This window comes from Chiloscyllium plagiosum, unplaced genomic scaffold, assembly GCF_037043375.1.
Source record: "Chiloscyllium plagiosum isolate Xiang-an unplaced genomic scaffold, Cpla_swu_hap1 HiC_scaffold_5, whole genome shotgun sequence".
Classification (NCBI taxonomy): Eukaryota; Metazoa; Chordata; class Chondrichthyes; order Orectolobiformes; family Hemiscylliidae; genus Chiloscyllium; species Chiloscyllium plagiosum.
The window spans coordinates 12,660,051-12,677,270 of record NW_028270143.1 but is presented as its reverse complement, the minus strand read 5'-3'; the positions used below and the strand labels follow the sequence as shown (position 1 = coordinate 12,677,270).

The window sequence follows — 17,220 nt, the reverse complement described above, 5'->3', positions numbered from 1 at the left end:
AGGATTAAAATGGGGGCAGAAAAGAGAAACTGAAGGAGGGAGACAAAAGGAAAAAAAAGCAAGGAAAGAAACAGACTATACAAACCAATCCTGCAGCCAAGACGAATCCCACTTTGTTCCCTATGATTACTGTGTAGCCTTCCACTGCAGTCAGATCACCAGTAGAATTTACAACATTTTCAATCCAGCTTCACTTTAATCTTTGAACATAAACTGATTACCCAGAGGGCACAACATGATGACATACCACCAGACCAATGACATTTACAATCGAAGTACTGTTAAAATTAACGAAACAGTATGGATCATAACATGGGTCCAGTGCTTCATTTAAGTAAAGCACTAATGTGGCAGCTGTCATTACTCAACCAAATCGATCTGCAGTTCATAAGCCAGTGACCAATTTTTAGGCCACCTACATTCTGCATATTTGTCATGATCTCATTATTTAGCAATTTTTTAAAAATTACATAGATCTGACAGTGTTTGTTTTATGTCATTTAACTTTCATTACCTGTCTGAGCCAGCCTCGGTGATACAGAACCTCAAACTCTAATAAAACCTTTGCCACTTTGTTGTAGTTGCGAACAATGCGCTTGGCATCTGCTGTCTGCAGAATATTTGGTTGTTTCTGGAATAGTTCCATTGGTTCCTGAATCTTATTAAAGAGCTGACGTGCCCACAAAATCTTCCCTGCTATTGGCGGCATGTCTCGAGCAATAGGCGAATCATTTTTCTGTCTACTGTAAAGCTTGGATATCATCTCAATGTCTCGCCCGTAGTTCTGAAGAATCTTCTGGTATTTTTCATCAATGGCAAGATCTGATATTCCAAGTCTGAGTAAGTAATATTTTTAAAAATCATTAACTGTCAAACAGTTTCTTTCTAAATTAAATATAATGCTCTTATTGCTAAGTAAGGAATTTTAAAACGTTGTGACCGAAACAAACTTAAATAACTATGTCATTCACATAATAGAACAAATGTACTGAACATTAACCTGCCAGGATGGGTGCATTTCTATGTGGGCTGTAGGATAAACTTCAAAAACTGGAAATATGTTGGAAAGCTGGCAGGAGCTGATTAACTTTGAACTTGCACATTATTGATAGCACATGGGAAACCCTTCTGGGCTAACCCTGATGGACACTTTAGAAGTTAAGAGCTACTAAGTGGAATTTTAAACCTGGAATCTCTTTTTATCCAAAACATATGTTTTTACCAGGCGAACTGAAACTCACCTGATTGAAAAGGGCAAGATAACGCTAGAGATTGAGACGCCTGAATTACTGAAGGCATAGAAATACTATAGGTCAGAATTTAATGGGGTTGGGCTAACACCAAAAGCCTTAAAAAATGGAAAGATCTAATTCCATCCTCAGCCCAAACATTTTCACTGGCACTAAGTGTGGGTAGCAAACTGGAACCCTGTACTCCCGACCTGGAAGGTTCCTTTGGAGGGATAATTATCATATACCTCACCTGAACGCCACAATTTTTGTGGAATTAGGCCAACTTCTAGAGGACACCTTGTTCACCACTTCTCAGAGTATTCATGAGCCACAGATTTAATCACACAAAGGAAATAACTTACTGTTATGCCAAACAATTAACAGAAAGTTCTCACAAATGATGAGAGATTGAAGCAATTTGTTGACTGCAGGGATTTCTTAGGAATGCTGAAATACTCCAGAAGAGCAAATAAATAGTTGCTGAGAAATCAGCAGACTGTGTTCATTGAGCCTGCATTTCTCAGCAACAAACCCAAACAAGCAGACAAAACATATACAGAAACCCTAACCACTCTCCCCACCATCAAAGACATCTCAGAAATGACTGCCAGACTACTCAGACCCCTTGGCATCATGGTAGCCCACAAACTGACCAATACACTAAAATAGCAGCTAATGAACTTGAAAGACCCTATACAGACAACAAGCAAAACGAATATCATTTACAAATTACCATGCAAGGACTGTAACAAACACTACATTGGACAAACAGGCAGAAAACTAGCCATCAGGATACATGAACATAACTAGCCAGAAAAAGACATGACCCTCTCTCACTAGTATCCTTACATATGGATGAGAAAGGACACCACTTCAACTGGGACAACACATCCATCCTAGGACAAGTCAAACAAAGACACGCACGAGACTTCCTAGAAGCATGGCATTCCACCTGGAACTCTATCAACAAACACATTGAGTTAGACCCCATCTACCAATCCCTGAGAAATGGAACAGGAAGTGACTTCACCGCAGGAAATAACATCACTACAGGAAATGACATCACCAACCCAAAGAAACCCAAACAAATAAACAGAAAGCAGGAATTATCAGCAGTGCTTCACCTGAGGCCCACTGAAGATGTTACCTAGTAGGGTGACAAAACGTCCGGACATGAACCTTCAAGCTCAGCGAGCAAACCTACATCTAAAATCCTCAACCTGAATAAATTGGCCCAATGACCATTTCTATAACTTCCCACCACTCTTTGGCCTCACATTCAAGCTGCAGAAGCACAATGCTGATCCTTATAAATAGTCAAGCTGGTTGTGGACACATAACAGAAATTAACAGCTTGTCCAAACAATTTTAATGCGACTCGAAGCCAAGATATGGGCCACGCATAACATGATATTAGGGGTAACAGCGAAGCAAATGTTGTAACTTCTTACCTTTGAAATGACATTAATGATTATTATCTGCATGAATGCACTGTAGTACATCACTTTACCTTTCAAACTTCTTCAGTAGTGACAGGGCTCGGTCTGTATTCTGTATTTTTTCAATGCTGTTTTCTGTAAATGTCCTTAGCAGAGACTGTGTAATAATAATTTCAGTTTTTAATATTGAGTGTGAAAAATGGAAAACATTCAAAACCTCATTGTAACTTATTAATGAGAAGTAATATGAATATATAGAATTTGTAGAACCAATAAATGTAAGTGCCTGCTTTTATACATCTATATAATAAAAAGTCTCCATTTACAATGTCACTTCAATAAATTTAATTGAGTGTGTTTTGTTTTTTTCACCTTTCCTGTCAACTACAACTTGAACAAATCCATAAATGCTCCAGACAAAGCTCTGATGTGAAAAATATTTGCATTTTACAATTTAGTATTTTAACAACCACGGTAATTCATGAACAAAATTCATGGATAATCAGTTCTTCATTCAAATGTGTTCTTAATTTTTCATTTCAACAAAAACAAAGATTCTCATTGACCCAATAAGCAAGATGAAATCTTACTAAGAACTAGAAATAAAGTTAAACTTTCATGAACGGCAATAGGACTAGTCTGAACACTTGCATTTTCTTACGCAAATAATAATTGGACTATGCTGAAAAGTAAGAAAACAAATGTATTGAGTTCCAACATATACTAAATTGTTCAGATCATCTGTTGCCCTAATAATCAACTGATACATGAGTAGTTTTGTTTGAGAGCAATTTATTAAGGACAAAGTTAGAAGGCATAGTCGTCAAGAAACAACTGGACTGGTTTAAACTTTAACTCTATGGTGATGAAATTAAATGAACTGAATTATGAGGTAAAAAGCAAATAATCTAGACTAAGTTTAAAGAAGAGCAAGTAAAATAGAAAACTGTAGTCACAAACTTTAGAGGAATTTATGGCCAGCTCTGAGATGAATAGGCAGCTTGCTTTCTTTCTTAATTACTATACACTTGGCTATAATTTTGGAAACCATATATATAGAAAAACTGTTTATTGATTCCTAAATAATATGCTGCGCATTAACAAAGTAAATTATGGAAACTTACATGTACATCATTAGTTTGCTTACAAAACTCATCATAATCTTGGTCAAAATCAGTTTTCCTCTGATCTAAGAAGTTGTACTGCTTTTTCTTCAAACTTATCACAATGCTCTGAAACAGAATAAAGCACTGAACATTGTTAAAGGCATTTGAGGTAGCAGACTCGTTCAAGCCTCCAATGAAAACATTTCTGAACCTTATTGTGAACTTAAGATGAACCTCAATTGATTATATTTTCACAAAGTTCCTGTGTCTTTTGGGAAGGCAAAGCTAACTCATAATTAGCTTGACTGTTGCTTGTACATCTGTAAATCTATCCAGTGTAGCTGGTTTCTTGCAAGAAAACTTTTAATTCCTAGGTGACTTCCATTAGAAAACCCCCCTTGTTGAGATGTCAATGCACACCAGCTGGTGAAGACATATTATAACCACACTGACTCCACTAGAACATACATGCTGTGAATAAATTAAGATTAAAAGTGACATAAAAAAGAAATCCGAAAGTGACAAGATAGTTGTCACACTTTTCTTTTAGTAGGTCTTTGTACGTTTTTCTCTTTCCCATAACAATTGAGCAACATTTGGCTAATTAATTTGCTTAGAAATTCAAGAACTGACCACTTCAGTGAGCTTGAATGATATCATCTTGTATTTGCAACACAAAAACAAACAGTTACAATCCTCCAATTATTTACAGCATTGGACTACTTACACCTAAATTACAGGCACAGCTCTCAGCACCCATTACCCTAGCCCTTCTCGCTCTTTACAAGTGAATCTGGTAACTCACTGGAAGGAATCCAAGACACTGTTCACTAAGTCACTACGCATTGAGAATGGAAACAATTTAATTATCATGAGAATTTCTTAAAGATCTTTATTTACAACAAGCTTCAAGACTACCTGAAATTTAGCAGCCAACTCCTCCAATCCCTCAATTTTGGAGTCCTTAAGAGCAGAGAATTCAGTTATTGTGTTAAACATAGTGATAAGTTTGTTCAGGCGTCTTTGAAACGTATCAAATTTGCCAAAGATATACATCTCACTGAAATCAAACTGCCTTTCTGCAGGGTTCTGTTCAAGTTTCTGCTTTGTTTTATGGAAACAGCGTTGATATTCCTAAAAAGACAAAATGCAATCCTTTCAATAGTCTGAATTTCAGAATATAGATTTCCTTTAATACTTGAAGCATGCCAAATAGAAATAGGTTAATGACTTTATTTGTCGTTTACATTAATGTCTCGAATGTAAACTGCCCATTTACAATCTTATGCTGAAGTCTTTGCACTTTCCAGTCTTTGTTTCAGTTTGAATCCCGCAATGAGGAAAGGTAGGAGGCCAAGCAATTGCAGAGAAACCAAACCAGTTTTTCTTATCATGAACTGAAGCAATGCCTTTTAAAGTGTGTCTTCTGATCATTGACGTACACAGCAAATAAACCTGTCAACCTCATAGTACAGCAGTAGTGAAGACTTAGAGTCATACAGTACAGAAACAGACCCTTCAGCTCAATTTGTCCACGCTGACCAGACACCCCAGTCTGCTCTAGTCCCGTTTGTCAGTATTTTTCCCATATCCCTCTAAACCCTTCCTATTCATATATCCATCCTTTTAAAAGTTGTCATTGTACCTACCTCTATCACTTCCTCTGGCAGCTTGTTCCATACACACACCACCCCTCTGCGTGAAAATGTAACCCCTTAGGTCCTTTTTAAATCTTTCCCCTCTCACCTTAAACCTATGTCCTCTAGTTTTGGATGACCCTATTCAGAGAAAAAGACCTTGATTAGAGTGGTGCTAGAAAAGCACAGCAGGTCAGGCAGCATCCGAGGAGCAGGATAAATCTCTCAATCCCAGAGAGCTCTCTGCCTTCATTCCTGATGAAGGGCTTTTGCCCGAAACGTCGATTTTCCTGCTCCTCAGATGCTGCCTGATCTGCTGTGTTTTTCCAGCACCACTCTAATCGAGACTCTGATTTCCAGCATCTGCAGTACCCACTTTTGCCAAGGAAAAAGACCTTGCCTATTCACCTTTTCCTTGCCCCTCATTATTTTAGAATCTCTATAAGGTCACCACTCAGTCTCTGTCACTCAGGGAAAAAAAACCCAGCCTATTCCGCATCTCCCTGTAACTCAAACCCTCCAGTCCTGTCAACATCCCTGTAAATCTTTTCTGAACCCTCTCAAGTTTAACAGCATCCTTCCAATAGAAGGGTGAATTAAACACAGTTTTTCAAAAGTTGCCTCACCAATGTTCTGTACAGCCACAACATGACATCCCAACTCCTGTACTCAATGTTCTAACCAATGAAGGCATGCATGTCAAATGCTTCTTCACCATCTTGTCTACCTGTGACTCCACTTTCAAATAACTATAAATCTGCACTCCCAGATTTCTTTGTTTGGAAACACTCCCTAGGACCCTATCATTAAGTGTATAAGTCCTGCCCTGGTTTGCTTTTCCAAAATGCAACACCTCACATTTTTCTAAACTAAATGCCACCTGCCACTCCTCGGCCCATTGCCCCATCTGATCAAGGTCCCGTTGTAATCTGAGATAATCTTCTTCAGTGTGCACTACACCGTATATTTTGATGCCATCTGCAAATTTACTAACCATATATATCCACATCCATTTCATTTATATAAGTGACGAAAAGCAGTGGACCCAGCACTGATCCTTCTGGCATACCAGTAGTCATAGGTCTCCAGTCTGAAAAGCACCACTCTCTGTCTACTATCTTCAAGCCAATTTTGTATTCAATTGGCCAGCTCCCCATAGACCATGTGATCTAACCTTACTTACTTCACCTGGATCTTAACTTGGTTAGACATCACCTGGATACTCGTGCAGTTTGAGTCTCCTTATCTCAAGAAAGATGTTATTGCCATAGAGGAAGGTGTAACAAAGCTCACCAGACTTGTTCCCAAGTTGGCGGGGCTGTTCTATGAAGAGACACTGGGCAAACCAGACCTGTTCGCGGTAGAGTTTCGAAGAATGAAAGGTAATCTCATTCAAACTCACAAAATGGTTAATTATTTTAAGTAGCATTTTTACCTGGTTTAACTGAATGGCAGACTTCAGTTTTTTAACCACCACTTCTTGTGGTTGATCCCAAATTGTAGCTGTCCCATTATTTGTTATGTGTGCTTTACATGCTGTTATCATTTGATTGGTCACCTGGAAATCAACAAATCAATGTACCACTATCAATTCAGTAGAAAAACATTGCTCTCATTTGCTCATCTTCATTAGGGTACAAATCATGCATTCTGGAAAAAACTATACTATAAATAATGACTATTCGAATGTATGGAATTTTATTTATTTTCCTTTTGCATTAAGGAATCTTCAGCAATTATCGTACAAAAGTGTTATAATTTTGGCATCATACCTTTACAAACAAAGAAGTAATCTTCTCTGAAGTATTATAGTAACGGGAGATGCTATGAACCATTCGAATTGCATTGATTAGCCCTGGGATCGCTTCCACCATGGAAACCTACATTAAAGTTAAATATACAAGTTACTTAAGAATCTTTATATGGTTATCTGAATTCTGTCACATTTTCTTTACAATCAGCTGGATCTTGCTCAAAAAGTCTCAACAATACAAGCAAATATTCTTTTTAAATGTATAATTACTGCATAAATCAGTGCGAAAGCCAGGATGTTGTGGGCTCCTGAACATTATGGTCAATTTAAGCCAGACTGCAATTTCCCTTGCTTAAATGAAACCTCACCCTTAGGTTAAACAGTATTAAAAAGATCTTGCTGGATTTGCACATAGATTGCCTATTAAACATGCCACAGAATCAAACGGTTGGAATTTAACATATTTTTAATTGTATAAATCATTCATAGTTTATTAATTAAACCGTGGCCAGAAAGAGACCAATTTCAACAGATTAGGCTTATTCTTACATACAATAAATTGTTGGTCGAGATTTTAACGTTTTGCTTTCTATCTCTGTTCTCCGCCTCCTAATCCAATCTCTCTCTTAATTTAAATCTCTTGCTGTATTTTGAGTTGACTATAATTCACTCAACTTCTCAGTTACAATGTCATTCCTTTCTCAATCCTTAAACTTTAATGGCTAAGGGGATACCCATTGTTCACATTAATGACCATTCATACCATTGTCACACCATTAAAAATTTACAGTTCCAGCAAGTGCAAAGAAATTTCATGCTGAAGAATGCACTAAACACCAGAACCGTACATGCTCAGAGAAACTTCTTCCCAAAGAGATTTCAAGCAAATTCAAGATCACAGACCTGAAATATTAACTTTGTTTCTCACTCCACAGTTACTGGCCTGTTTGAAAAAGGGCAACGTTACATCATCAAGCCAGTATTACACCCAGTCATGTGAGGTTTAAATTGCTTTCACTTTGGTTAGTCATTAAATGCATTACTTGAAACGCGATGCAAAAGTGATGGGCTGAGATTGTGTGAACTTTCTGAGCTAGAAGGCAGCAACTTATTGTATAAAAGCAGTATATCTAAAACCAAGTCTGAAACTTTGAAGCATTGGTTGAATCAGAATAGCTCTGAATTTTGCAGAGCTTGAAAAATTGCTCCTTGCTACGAAGATATAATACAGGATTTGAATTTCTTTCCATGTTAGAAGCAAAACTATGAAGTACCTGCAGAATTTAACAAAAAGACAAAGCCATTAAGAGTTGCAGCCTTGTTAACAATGCGGAACAGAATGCTACAAGCTGTACTTCATCCCGAGCCTCGCTGGTGAGCAGACACCCAGAGAGGAGAAATGATGAACACTTCACAAACATCCTTTGGAACCTTTACAAATGTTAGTGATGACCAGTGTATTTTCAACCTCAGAACCTAAGAAGAGATGGAGTCTATAAATAGTATGTGATGGCACTGACGTAATTAGCTGAATCCTGAGTGTTTTGACAACTGAAAGATAATCAGACATAGGATAGTCTTAGCAGAAGCAATCCCACTGTGAAGGCACATCAATTGAGGCAGGATAAACATACTGTCAAGAAAGTTTGTAGTATGCAAGGAAGGACAGTACAAATGATTTGGATGCGTGCATAAGAGGTACAGTTCGTCAGTTTGCAGATGACACCAAAATTGGAGGTGCAGTGGACAGCGACGAGGGTTACCTCAGATTACAACAGGATCTTGACCAGATGGGCCAATGGGCTGAGAAGTGGCAGATGGAGTTTAATTCAGATAAATGCGAGGTGCTGCATTTTGGGAAAGCAAATCTTAGCAGGACTTATACACTTCATGGTAAGGTCCGAGGGAGTGTTGCTGAACAAAAAGAACTTGGAGTGCAGGTTCATAGCTCCTTGAAAGTGGAGTCGCAGGTAGATCGGATAGTGAAGAAGGCATTTGGTATGCTTTCCTTTATTGGTCAGAGTATTGAGTACAGGAGTTGGGAGGTCATGTTGCGGCTGTACAGGACATTGGTTAGGCCAATGTTGGAACAGTGCGTGCAATTCTGGTCTCCTTCCTATCGGAAAGATGTCGTGAAACTTGAAAAGGTTCAGAAAGGATTTACAAGGATGTTGCCAGGGTTGGAGGATCTGAGCTACAGGGAGAGGCTGAACAGGCTGGGGCTGTTTTCCCTGGAGCGTCAGAGGCTGAGGGGTGATCTTATAGAGGTTTACAAAATTATGAGGGGCATGGATAGGATAAATAGACAACGTCTTTTCCCTGGGGTCGGGGAGTCCAGAACTAGAGGGCATAGGTTTAGGGTGAGAGGGGAAAGATATAAAAGAGACCGAAGGGGCAACCTTTTCACACAGAGCGTAGTACGTGTATGGAATGTGCTGCCAGAGGATGTGGTGGAGGCTGGTACAATTGCAACATTTAAGAGGCATTTGGATGGGTATATGAATAGGAAGGGTTTGGAGGGAAATGGGCCAGGTGCTGGCAGGTGGGACTAGATTGGGTTGGGATATCTGGTCGGCATGGACGGGTTGGACCGAAGGGTCTGTTTCCATGCTGTACATCTCTATGACTCTTTGAAGGACACAAAGTAGCTGGAGTTACAAAGTGACACTCACGTTTCCAGCTTGTTCTTAAGGGCTACAGACAGATTGCGGGTAAGTGGTGTTGAAATGTCCATTGGCCATGATTGAATGAAGGAGTGGACTCAATGGGCCGAATGGCCTTACTTTCATTCATATGTCTTATGGTCTTATGAAATTGCCTGCTGCACTGTAGTGAGTGTTCAGCAACGTTTATCCAAGGTACTAACCATCTCCTATATTGACCCAGGCCTTCTTGGCGAGGGTCAGGGGACAGATTACCATCTGCTGAGTACACTTGCACCAACTGATTCAGGTCTTAGGTGGCGAACAGTGGAACTGAGGAGTCACGGCTCTGTTGGCTGGCGAATTATTGTGACATTTTGGCATTCAAATAGGTGAAGTAAATGAGTCAATAGTACATGTACACTCTTCCTCGTGTGTGATGCCTCAATAACTTTGTACCTTTGCACAACAGAGAAGATCTGGTGATTTGCATTCTGAAAACCCAGTGATGAATTTCCCATTTTCAGGTTTGGTGACTTCACCATTGCCATTTCAATGCCATTGTGGCTGCATTATTATTATAGCAATATTGCAGGGGGTCTGAAGTCCTCAAGAGGGAAACATACCTTGTAAGGAGGTGAGGATATACAGGGAGCTAGCAAATAGCTCAATGGTTGCACTCTTTTTTTGAGGTTGTAGGTATACAATGCATTTCAGGGGCAGTGAAGTTGATGGATGAGATTGAGGAACAACTCCTGAACTGAGCTGCTGTGCACTTTATTGCAATGTATTGAGAACTGCTGCATGAACGTACAATAATATATAGTTCCTTTATCGGTCAGAGTACTGAGTACAGGGGTTGGGAGGTCATGTTGCGGTTGTACAGGACATTGATTAGGCCACTGTTGGGATATTGCATGCAATTCTGGTCTCATTCCTATTGGAAGGATGTTATGTAACTTGAAAGGGTTCAGAAAAGATTTACAAGGATGTTGCCATGGTTGGAGGATTTGAGCTATAGGGAGAGGTTGAACAGGCTGGGGCTGTTTTCCCTGGAGCCTCGGAAGCTGAGAGGTAACCTTATAGAGGTTTATAAAATCATGAGGGGCATGGATAGGATAAATAGACAAAGCCTTTTCCCTGCGATGGGGGAGTCCAGAATTCGAGGGCATAGGTTTAGGGTGAGAGGGGAAAGATATAAAAGAGACCTAAGGGGCAACTTTTTCACGAAAAGGGTGGTACGTGTATGGAATGAGCTGCCAGAGGAAGTGATGGAGGCTGGTATAATTGCGACATTTAAAAGGCATTTGGATGGGTATATGAATAGGATGGCTTTGGAGGGATATGGGCCAGGTGCTGGCAGGTGGGACGAGATTGGGTTGGGATATCTGGTCAGCATGGACAGGTTGGACGAAATGGTCTCTTTCCATGCTGTACATCTCTATGACTCTATGTGCAGCGAGACAGCAGTGAGACAGTTTGAACCATCTGACCTAGATTTCTCAGGCTGTACAGCAAAGAATCAGAGTATATGCTGAAAAATCTTTCACTGCAACATCAACCTATTAGCTTGTACTGAGATCAGCAACGACAACAATTACTCAAGTGCTCAAAGTTCAGCCAGCACTTCCAGGGGATGATGGCAAATTTCACTGATGACCGTCAATTTCTTGCAACAACAAGGCAAAAGAAGAGGTGGCCACTTTATTGGTCCTGATCGGAGCTTGCACCACCCCTTTTTGTGCTGGTAATGGCAGGCTGAACCCAATCAAGCTAATTATTGCCTCTCCTTGTGAAAATCCCACCATCAGCACTACAAGAACGGATGTGCGATCATAGTGTCCAAGGGTGAACATCCAGCTCACACAAAATAAAAGCAAGAAAATTATGAAGAAGCAAAATAAAACTTGCTTTCAACTGGAGTGTGGTGTCATGCTTAAGAAAGACTTCAGTGAGGGTGCAAGAAAGGTTTACACAAATGGCATTGTTGATGAGGGATTTCAGTCAAAAGGGGAAGTTGGAGGAATTGGAATTTGTCTTCTTTACAGGAGACAAAGTGAAGAGAAAATTTGATAAAATGTCTTTAATAATGAGGGACCTAAACAGAGCAGATACTTGAATATTGTTTCTATTGATGAAAATGTTAAGAATCAGAAGGTATCAATTTAAAATTAATGACATGAACCAATGGAGCATAAAGAAAAAAACATTCACACAGCAAATGGTTGAGATCTGAATACATGCCTGAACTGCATAGTGGAGGCAGGTTCAATCCGGGTTTTTAAAAATGAATTTGATAAGCTCCTGAAGAGAAACAAATTGCAGAACTGTGGGAAAGGGCGGGTTTGCAATCCAGCTGAGCTGCTCCTGCAGAGAGTCAGCACAGACATGGTGATCCAAGTTGACTTGTTCTTCACTGTGACAATTCTTGAATTCTACTCATTTGTTACGCAGGAGGAAATCGTAAACACTTACCGGATCATTGTTGTATAACGGATCACAAAATTTTTCTAGCGTGTACAGGTACTTTACGTTATCTTTAGCCTCGTTACCTGCATCAGTGATTCTAATGTCCAGCTCTCGCCAGGTCTAGGAGTACAATAGACAATGCAGAAGTTTTTGACTAAGTAAGAAGGCAGTTAACAGTAATTTGTACAAAGTCAAATTTTTCCCCATTATATGCAAAAAAGTAATCCCTCATAAGTAAAATTCACTTAGGTTATGTCTGCCTATCACTTTCTAAGCTTGTACACCATATAACAAGAAAACAGATGTAATATAAGACAAAGAACAGCAGATGCTGGAAATCTGAAATGAAAACAGAAATTATAAGAGATACTGATTAGGTCAGGCAGCATCGATGGATAGAAAACAGAGTTAACACTTTAAGTTCAGTGGCCCTTCTTTAGAAATTATAGCATCCAGGAAAAGGTAGTATTTATGTTGATGGGGGGGACCAGGGGGTTGATGGTGATGGGGAGAAGTGAGCAGATAGGTGGAGACTCAATCCAAAAGAGACAATGTAAGGAAAAAAGTTAGGCAGACAAAGGGATTCTTAATTGTATGTCAGGATGACACTGCACTTTGAAATGCATCAGAAAACAGGCAGGAGCTGTGAACTTCAAAAGGTTTAAGAAAGAGAACATGGGCAAACAGAAACTTAAACAAGACTGGGGTCCAGGAAATAGGGTAGGAAAGACAAAATGAAAAGAACGCATCCGTGAAAATTAGAAGTTAAAGGAACTATCCATGTTCAAGAGAATGAGAGAATGCAGGGCTGTTGTAAAATGAGCACTCAGTTAACTTAAACCATCATTAGTCAAGCAAAGGTGAAGGTATAGAACATAATGTAAAAAAGATCAGAAGAGAAAGTTTAAGAAATATGGAGGCACATGTTCAGTGCATGATGTTTACAAATGGAATGTTACATCTAACAAACGAATGATGAAATGTTTCTATAGTTTACTGCTAACTAAATTAAAATAAAAATGTAAGGCTTTGCACAAGAAGGCACTGGAACTTTCAAGACACACAAATTAGATGATTTTGACAGGAATGGCTGATATCAAATTCAGTAAATGAAAATGGTCAGGCTCGACTAGGTATGAGGATAAACTACTAGAGATCAGAACTGAGAACATCATGGTCAGGGAGAGAATAGCCATAAAACAGAAACAAGCACTACTGGAAATGATTGTTCAAAGTTGGCAACGATTATAATGAGAAGTATGGAAACCTGTGAAAGTACCAAAAGCTTCCACGAATTAACATATGTCAGACTAACAATGCATAAAGAAACAAAAAGCGGAGATTTTAAACTTGAGGTGCATCACAAGCACGCCTACCCACTGATGCCCAAGGCCCTCTTGATCCATATTAAAGCTGAGCTCAAAGTGGGTCCAAATGTTTCCGGTTGGACATTGTGTATTTATGCAAGTGGAATTCTACCCCAGATATAGGACCCTAATTACAATTTCTGGGAGCACATTGATGGAACATGCTTTTGTACATGTGTTGAACAGCCCAACCAGAGTTCCTTAAAGTAACTACTTGAGGCCAATCAAAAAAAAGTATTTTTTTTGTTTTTCTTTAAAATAATAATCTCCAAATACCATACAGACTATTTAATGTATTCAGTCACTCTATATAAGTGTCTCCCAGCATTTGTTATTTGTGGCATTATTGCTTTAAAACAGCACTATCCCCACATTGCTGAATAATACCATACAAGAAGCATCAATGTTAGTGATACAAAATTTACAGTCATTTGATGGCACAGACTATGCGTACTGCTGAAAAGAATACACATTTTATTCAACATTTTTACCTTGCACACATCAGGAAAATTGGTAAGAATACTGATACTAAAATACCCTGACCTGATGTACTCAAAACCTTGCACTCAGCTTTAACATCTGTATTATACTAGACTGTATTTAAAAGATATTGGTACTGAAGGTGTGAAGAGATATAATTCAAACCCATTTTGTCACCCACTTTCTAATCTTTTGAGAAGTTCAAGCAATGGAAAAGATCAGAGGAAGCACCTTCAGAAGTTTAGATTTTGCCGTAGTGAGAACTCCAAGTACTGCTTTCACATCCTGACTCTTTAATTGATCAAGCAGATAATTGAACCTTGACATTCTTTTCTTCCAGTGATCCAGTTCTGCACGTGGACCTAGATCATCAGCTTCCTTACGCAACTGTTCACTTTCAGCAAGAACCTGGAATTGCAGAGTAAACAAAAATGAAATAGTTCCAATTTCAGTGTTATATTGACAATTTTTACACAATACCACATTTCACAAAGAGGCTGAAGAAACTTTTAATCTAAATTACAAATGGCACCCGACAAAACTGTGAAAATATAAACGATCCCTCCACATCCTGCTTGGACTAGTGACAGCCTTTGACACAGTTGACCAGACCTTCTTCCTTCAGTACTTTGCTACAGGCATCTGGCTGGGTGGAATAATATATTTTAAGGATTTTGATGAGGAAAGTGAATGTTCAATAGACAATTTGTGGATGACACAAAAATAGGTGGGAATGTAAGTAATGAGGATCATATGAAAAATCTGTAGAGCGTTATGGACAGGTTATGTGAGTAAGGATAATACTTGGCAGATGGAATATAATGTGGGAAAATTGAAGCTTTGCATTTTGGCAGGAAGAACAGAGGAATTGAATATCGCTTAAATGGAGCAAGACTGCAGACCTCTACGGAACTGAAGAATTTGGGAATCCTCATCCATCTAAGTTCAGCAGGGAATGGGGAAAAACAAATGGAACATTGCTCTTGAATGCAAATGGAATGGAGTATTAAAAGTAGGGAAGTTTTGCTAAAGGTATACAAGGCAATAGTCAGACCACAGCTGAAACATCATGAGCAGTTTTGGGCCCATTATCTAAGAAAAGATGTACAGGCAGAGGAGGTAGTTCAGATAAGGTTCACTGGGCTGATATCAGGTATAGAGGGACTGTCTTTATGAGGAGAGGTTATGTGATTGGGTTTGTAATCATTGGAATTTAGAAGAATGAGCCATGACCTTATTGAAAAGTACGTTATTCTTAGCGAACTTGATAGGCTAGAAGAAGAGAAGCTGTTTCCCCTTGTGGGAGAGTCTAGTACCTGAGGGTATAACCTCAGAATAAGGGATCACACATTTAAGGCACAGATGGGGATGAATTCCTTCTCCTGGAGGGCAGTGAATCTGTGGTCTTAATGCCACTCTAATGGTCTTGTAGTCTTAATGCCGCTCATCTGGAGGGTTCCATTGTTTTCTATCTATCTCTACCCAAAGTATCACTTACATTGGCTTCTTTTACTATTTCCATCTTGTTACTTCTAGTGTACCACAATAATCTATTCTTAGCCTACTCCAACTTCTCATCTACATACTCTCCATTTTTGAATGTTGTCACCAATGCAGGGTTAAGTTTCCAGGTTCACTGTTTTACCTCAATACCACTGCTTCCAACCTCTCCACAGTTGTTGCATAATCAGGCTTCATGCCAGGTATCTAGTACTGAATGAGCTGAAATACCCTATGCATAAACATTAGGAATGTCAAAGCTCCATTCTCCATTCCTTCGCTATTTGATTGCATCACTTTCTAAGGCAACTGTTGAAGGCTAAAACAGACTGTTCACAATCTCAGTGTCATATCTTTTCCCAATTTATTTCTCCAACTAGCTATTTTGTTAGTAAGAACTCTATTTGCACCTCTGCACCATTACCTGCCTTCATCACTGTCTCAGCTCACACGTTACTGAAAACTTCATCAGCCTTTATTACCTCCAGACTCGACAATTCCAAAATACTCCAACAGCTCCTGCTAGCTCTCCACATCCTACTGTCTGTAAACATGGGGTCATCAAATATTTCCTTTCCCTTTCCTTACCCATGCCAATACTTGTTCACCCTTTACTCCTGTGTTGCTGATTTGCATTGGGATCAGTTAAGTAATGGCAATTTTAAAACATAAATATATTTTCAAGTACTTAATGGTCAGGCTCCTCCTGATCTCTGCAATCTTCTCCAGTATTCACAGCTCTCCAAAATATCAGCACTCATTAAATTCTAGCCTCGTGAGTATTCCTGGTCTCATTATTGGTGGCTGTGCCTTCAAAGTTCCTTCCCTTCAGAATTCGCTTCCTGCAACTCTTCACATCTCCTTCCTCCTTTATGATGGACTTTAAAAATTCCCTCTTTGACCAAACTTTTGCCCACTTGTCCAAAGATCACCTGATGTGGAATGGTGTCAAACTTTGTTTTATAATGTACCTTAGAAGCACCTTTGAGAGTAACAACGTCATAATCACTACATGGATTTAAATTGCTACAGTTGGATACACAACTCACTTTGCTCCCATTATTGAAGCCTTCCATCATTCAGTCCCAATAATGTTTCAAGGTAGTCCTGCCCAAGTTTCTACTGGGCACAATACAAATACTGTACTTAACAAACTTAAAATAACTTCTGAATCCATTCCAGCAGTGGATGTGAAATTATTTGCTTGCTTTTGCTGTGTTGAACTTCAGCAGCATTTTAATCATTCATGAAAATATAATGGAGCTACTCGGGGTGGGGTGGGGTATATTTGTAGTAATCAGCATGACACAGCTGTATCACAGCAACGAGTGAATGGCTTCAGGAGAAATAGTTGGACAAGATTAAAGTTTATTTTGAAGAAATGCATTTTCGTTCTAGCATTCAGAATTCTGATTTAGAAGTTGTTTTAAAATTTTTGTTGAAAATGCGAAATGTTTTGAAAGTGTTTTATTGACAGTGCCAGTCAGTGTATCTGTTTAAATAATTTAATAGGTGGTCCCGTTCGCACAGCATACATTGGCAGGTTGTTCGATCACGTACCGTGATCCTGAAGTTCCCACGTTGAGCACTTGATC

General features: G+C 39.1%; 1 protein-coding gene across 2 annotated transcripts in view; it reads right to left on the bottom strand.

Moving 5' to 3' along the window:
- The window catches only part of dnah5 (dynein, axonemal, heavy chain 5), a 343,383-nt gene that overhangs the window by 238,156 nt on the left and 88,007 nt on the right, over window positions 1–17,220 (bottom strand). For both annotated transcript variants that reach the window (XM_043689617.2, XM_087987009.1), the window contains 8 exons: window positions 14,357–14,533; window positions 12,285–12,398; window positions 7,187–7,294; window positions 6,850–6,972; window positions 4,696–4,911; window positions 3,796–3,903; window positions 2,743–2,828; window positions 515–836 (listed from right to left, as the gene is read on the bottom strand). In XM_043689617.2, the coding sequence (XP_043545552.2) occupies window positions 515–836; window positions 2,743–2,828; window positions 3,796–3,903; window positions 4,696–4,911; window positions 6,850–6,972; window positions 7,187–7,294; window positions 12,285–12,398; window positions 14,357–14,533 (1,254 nt within the window). The remainder of the gene's footprint in view (window positions 1–514; window positions 837–2,742; window positions 2,829–3,795; window positions 3,904–4,695; window positions 4,912–6,849; window positions 6,973–7,186; window positions 7,295–12,284; window positions 12,399–14,356; window positions 14,534–17,220) is intronic.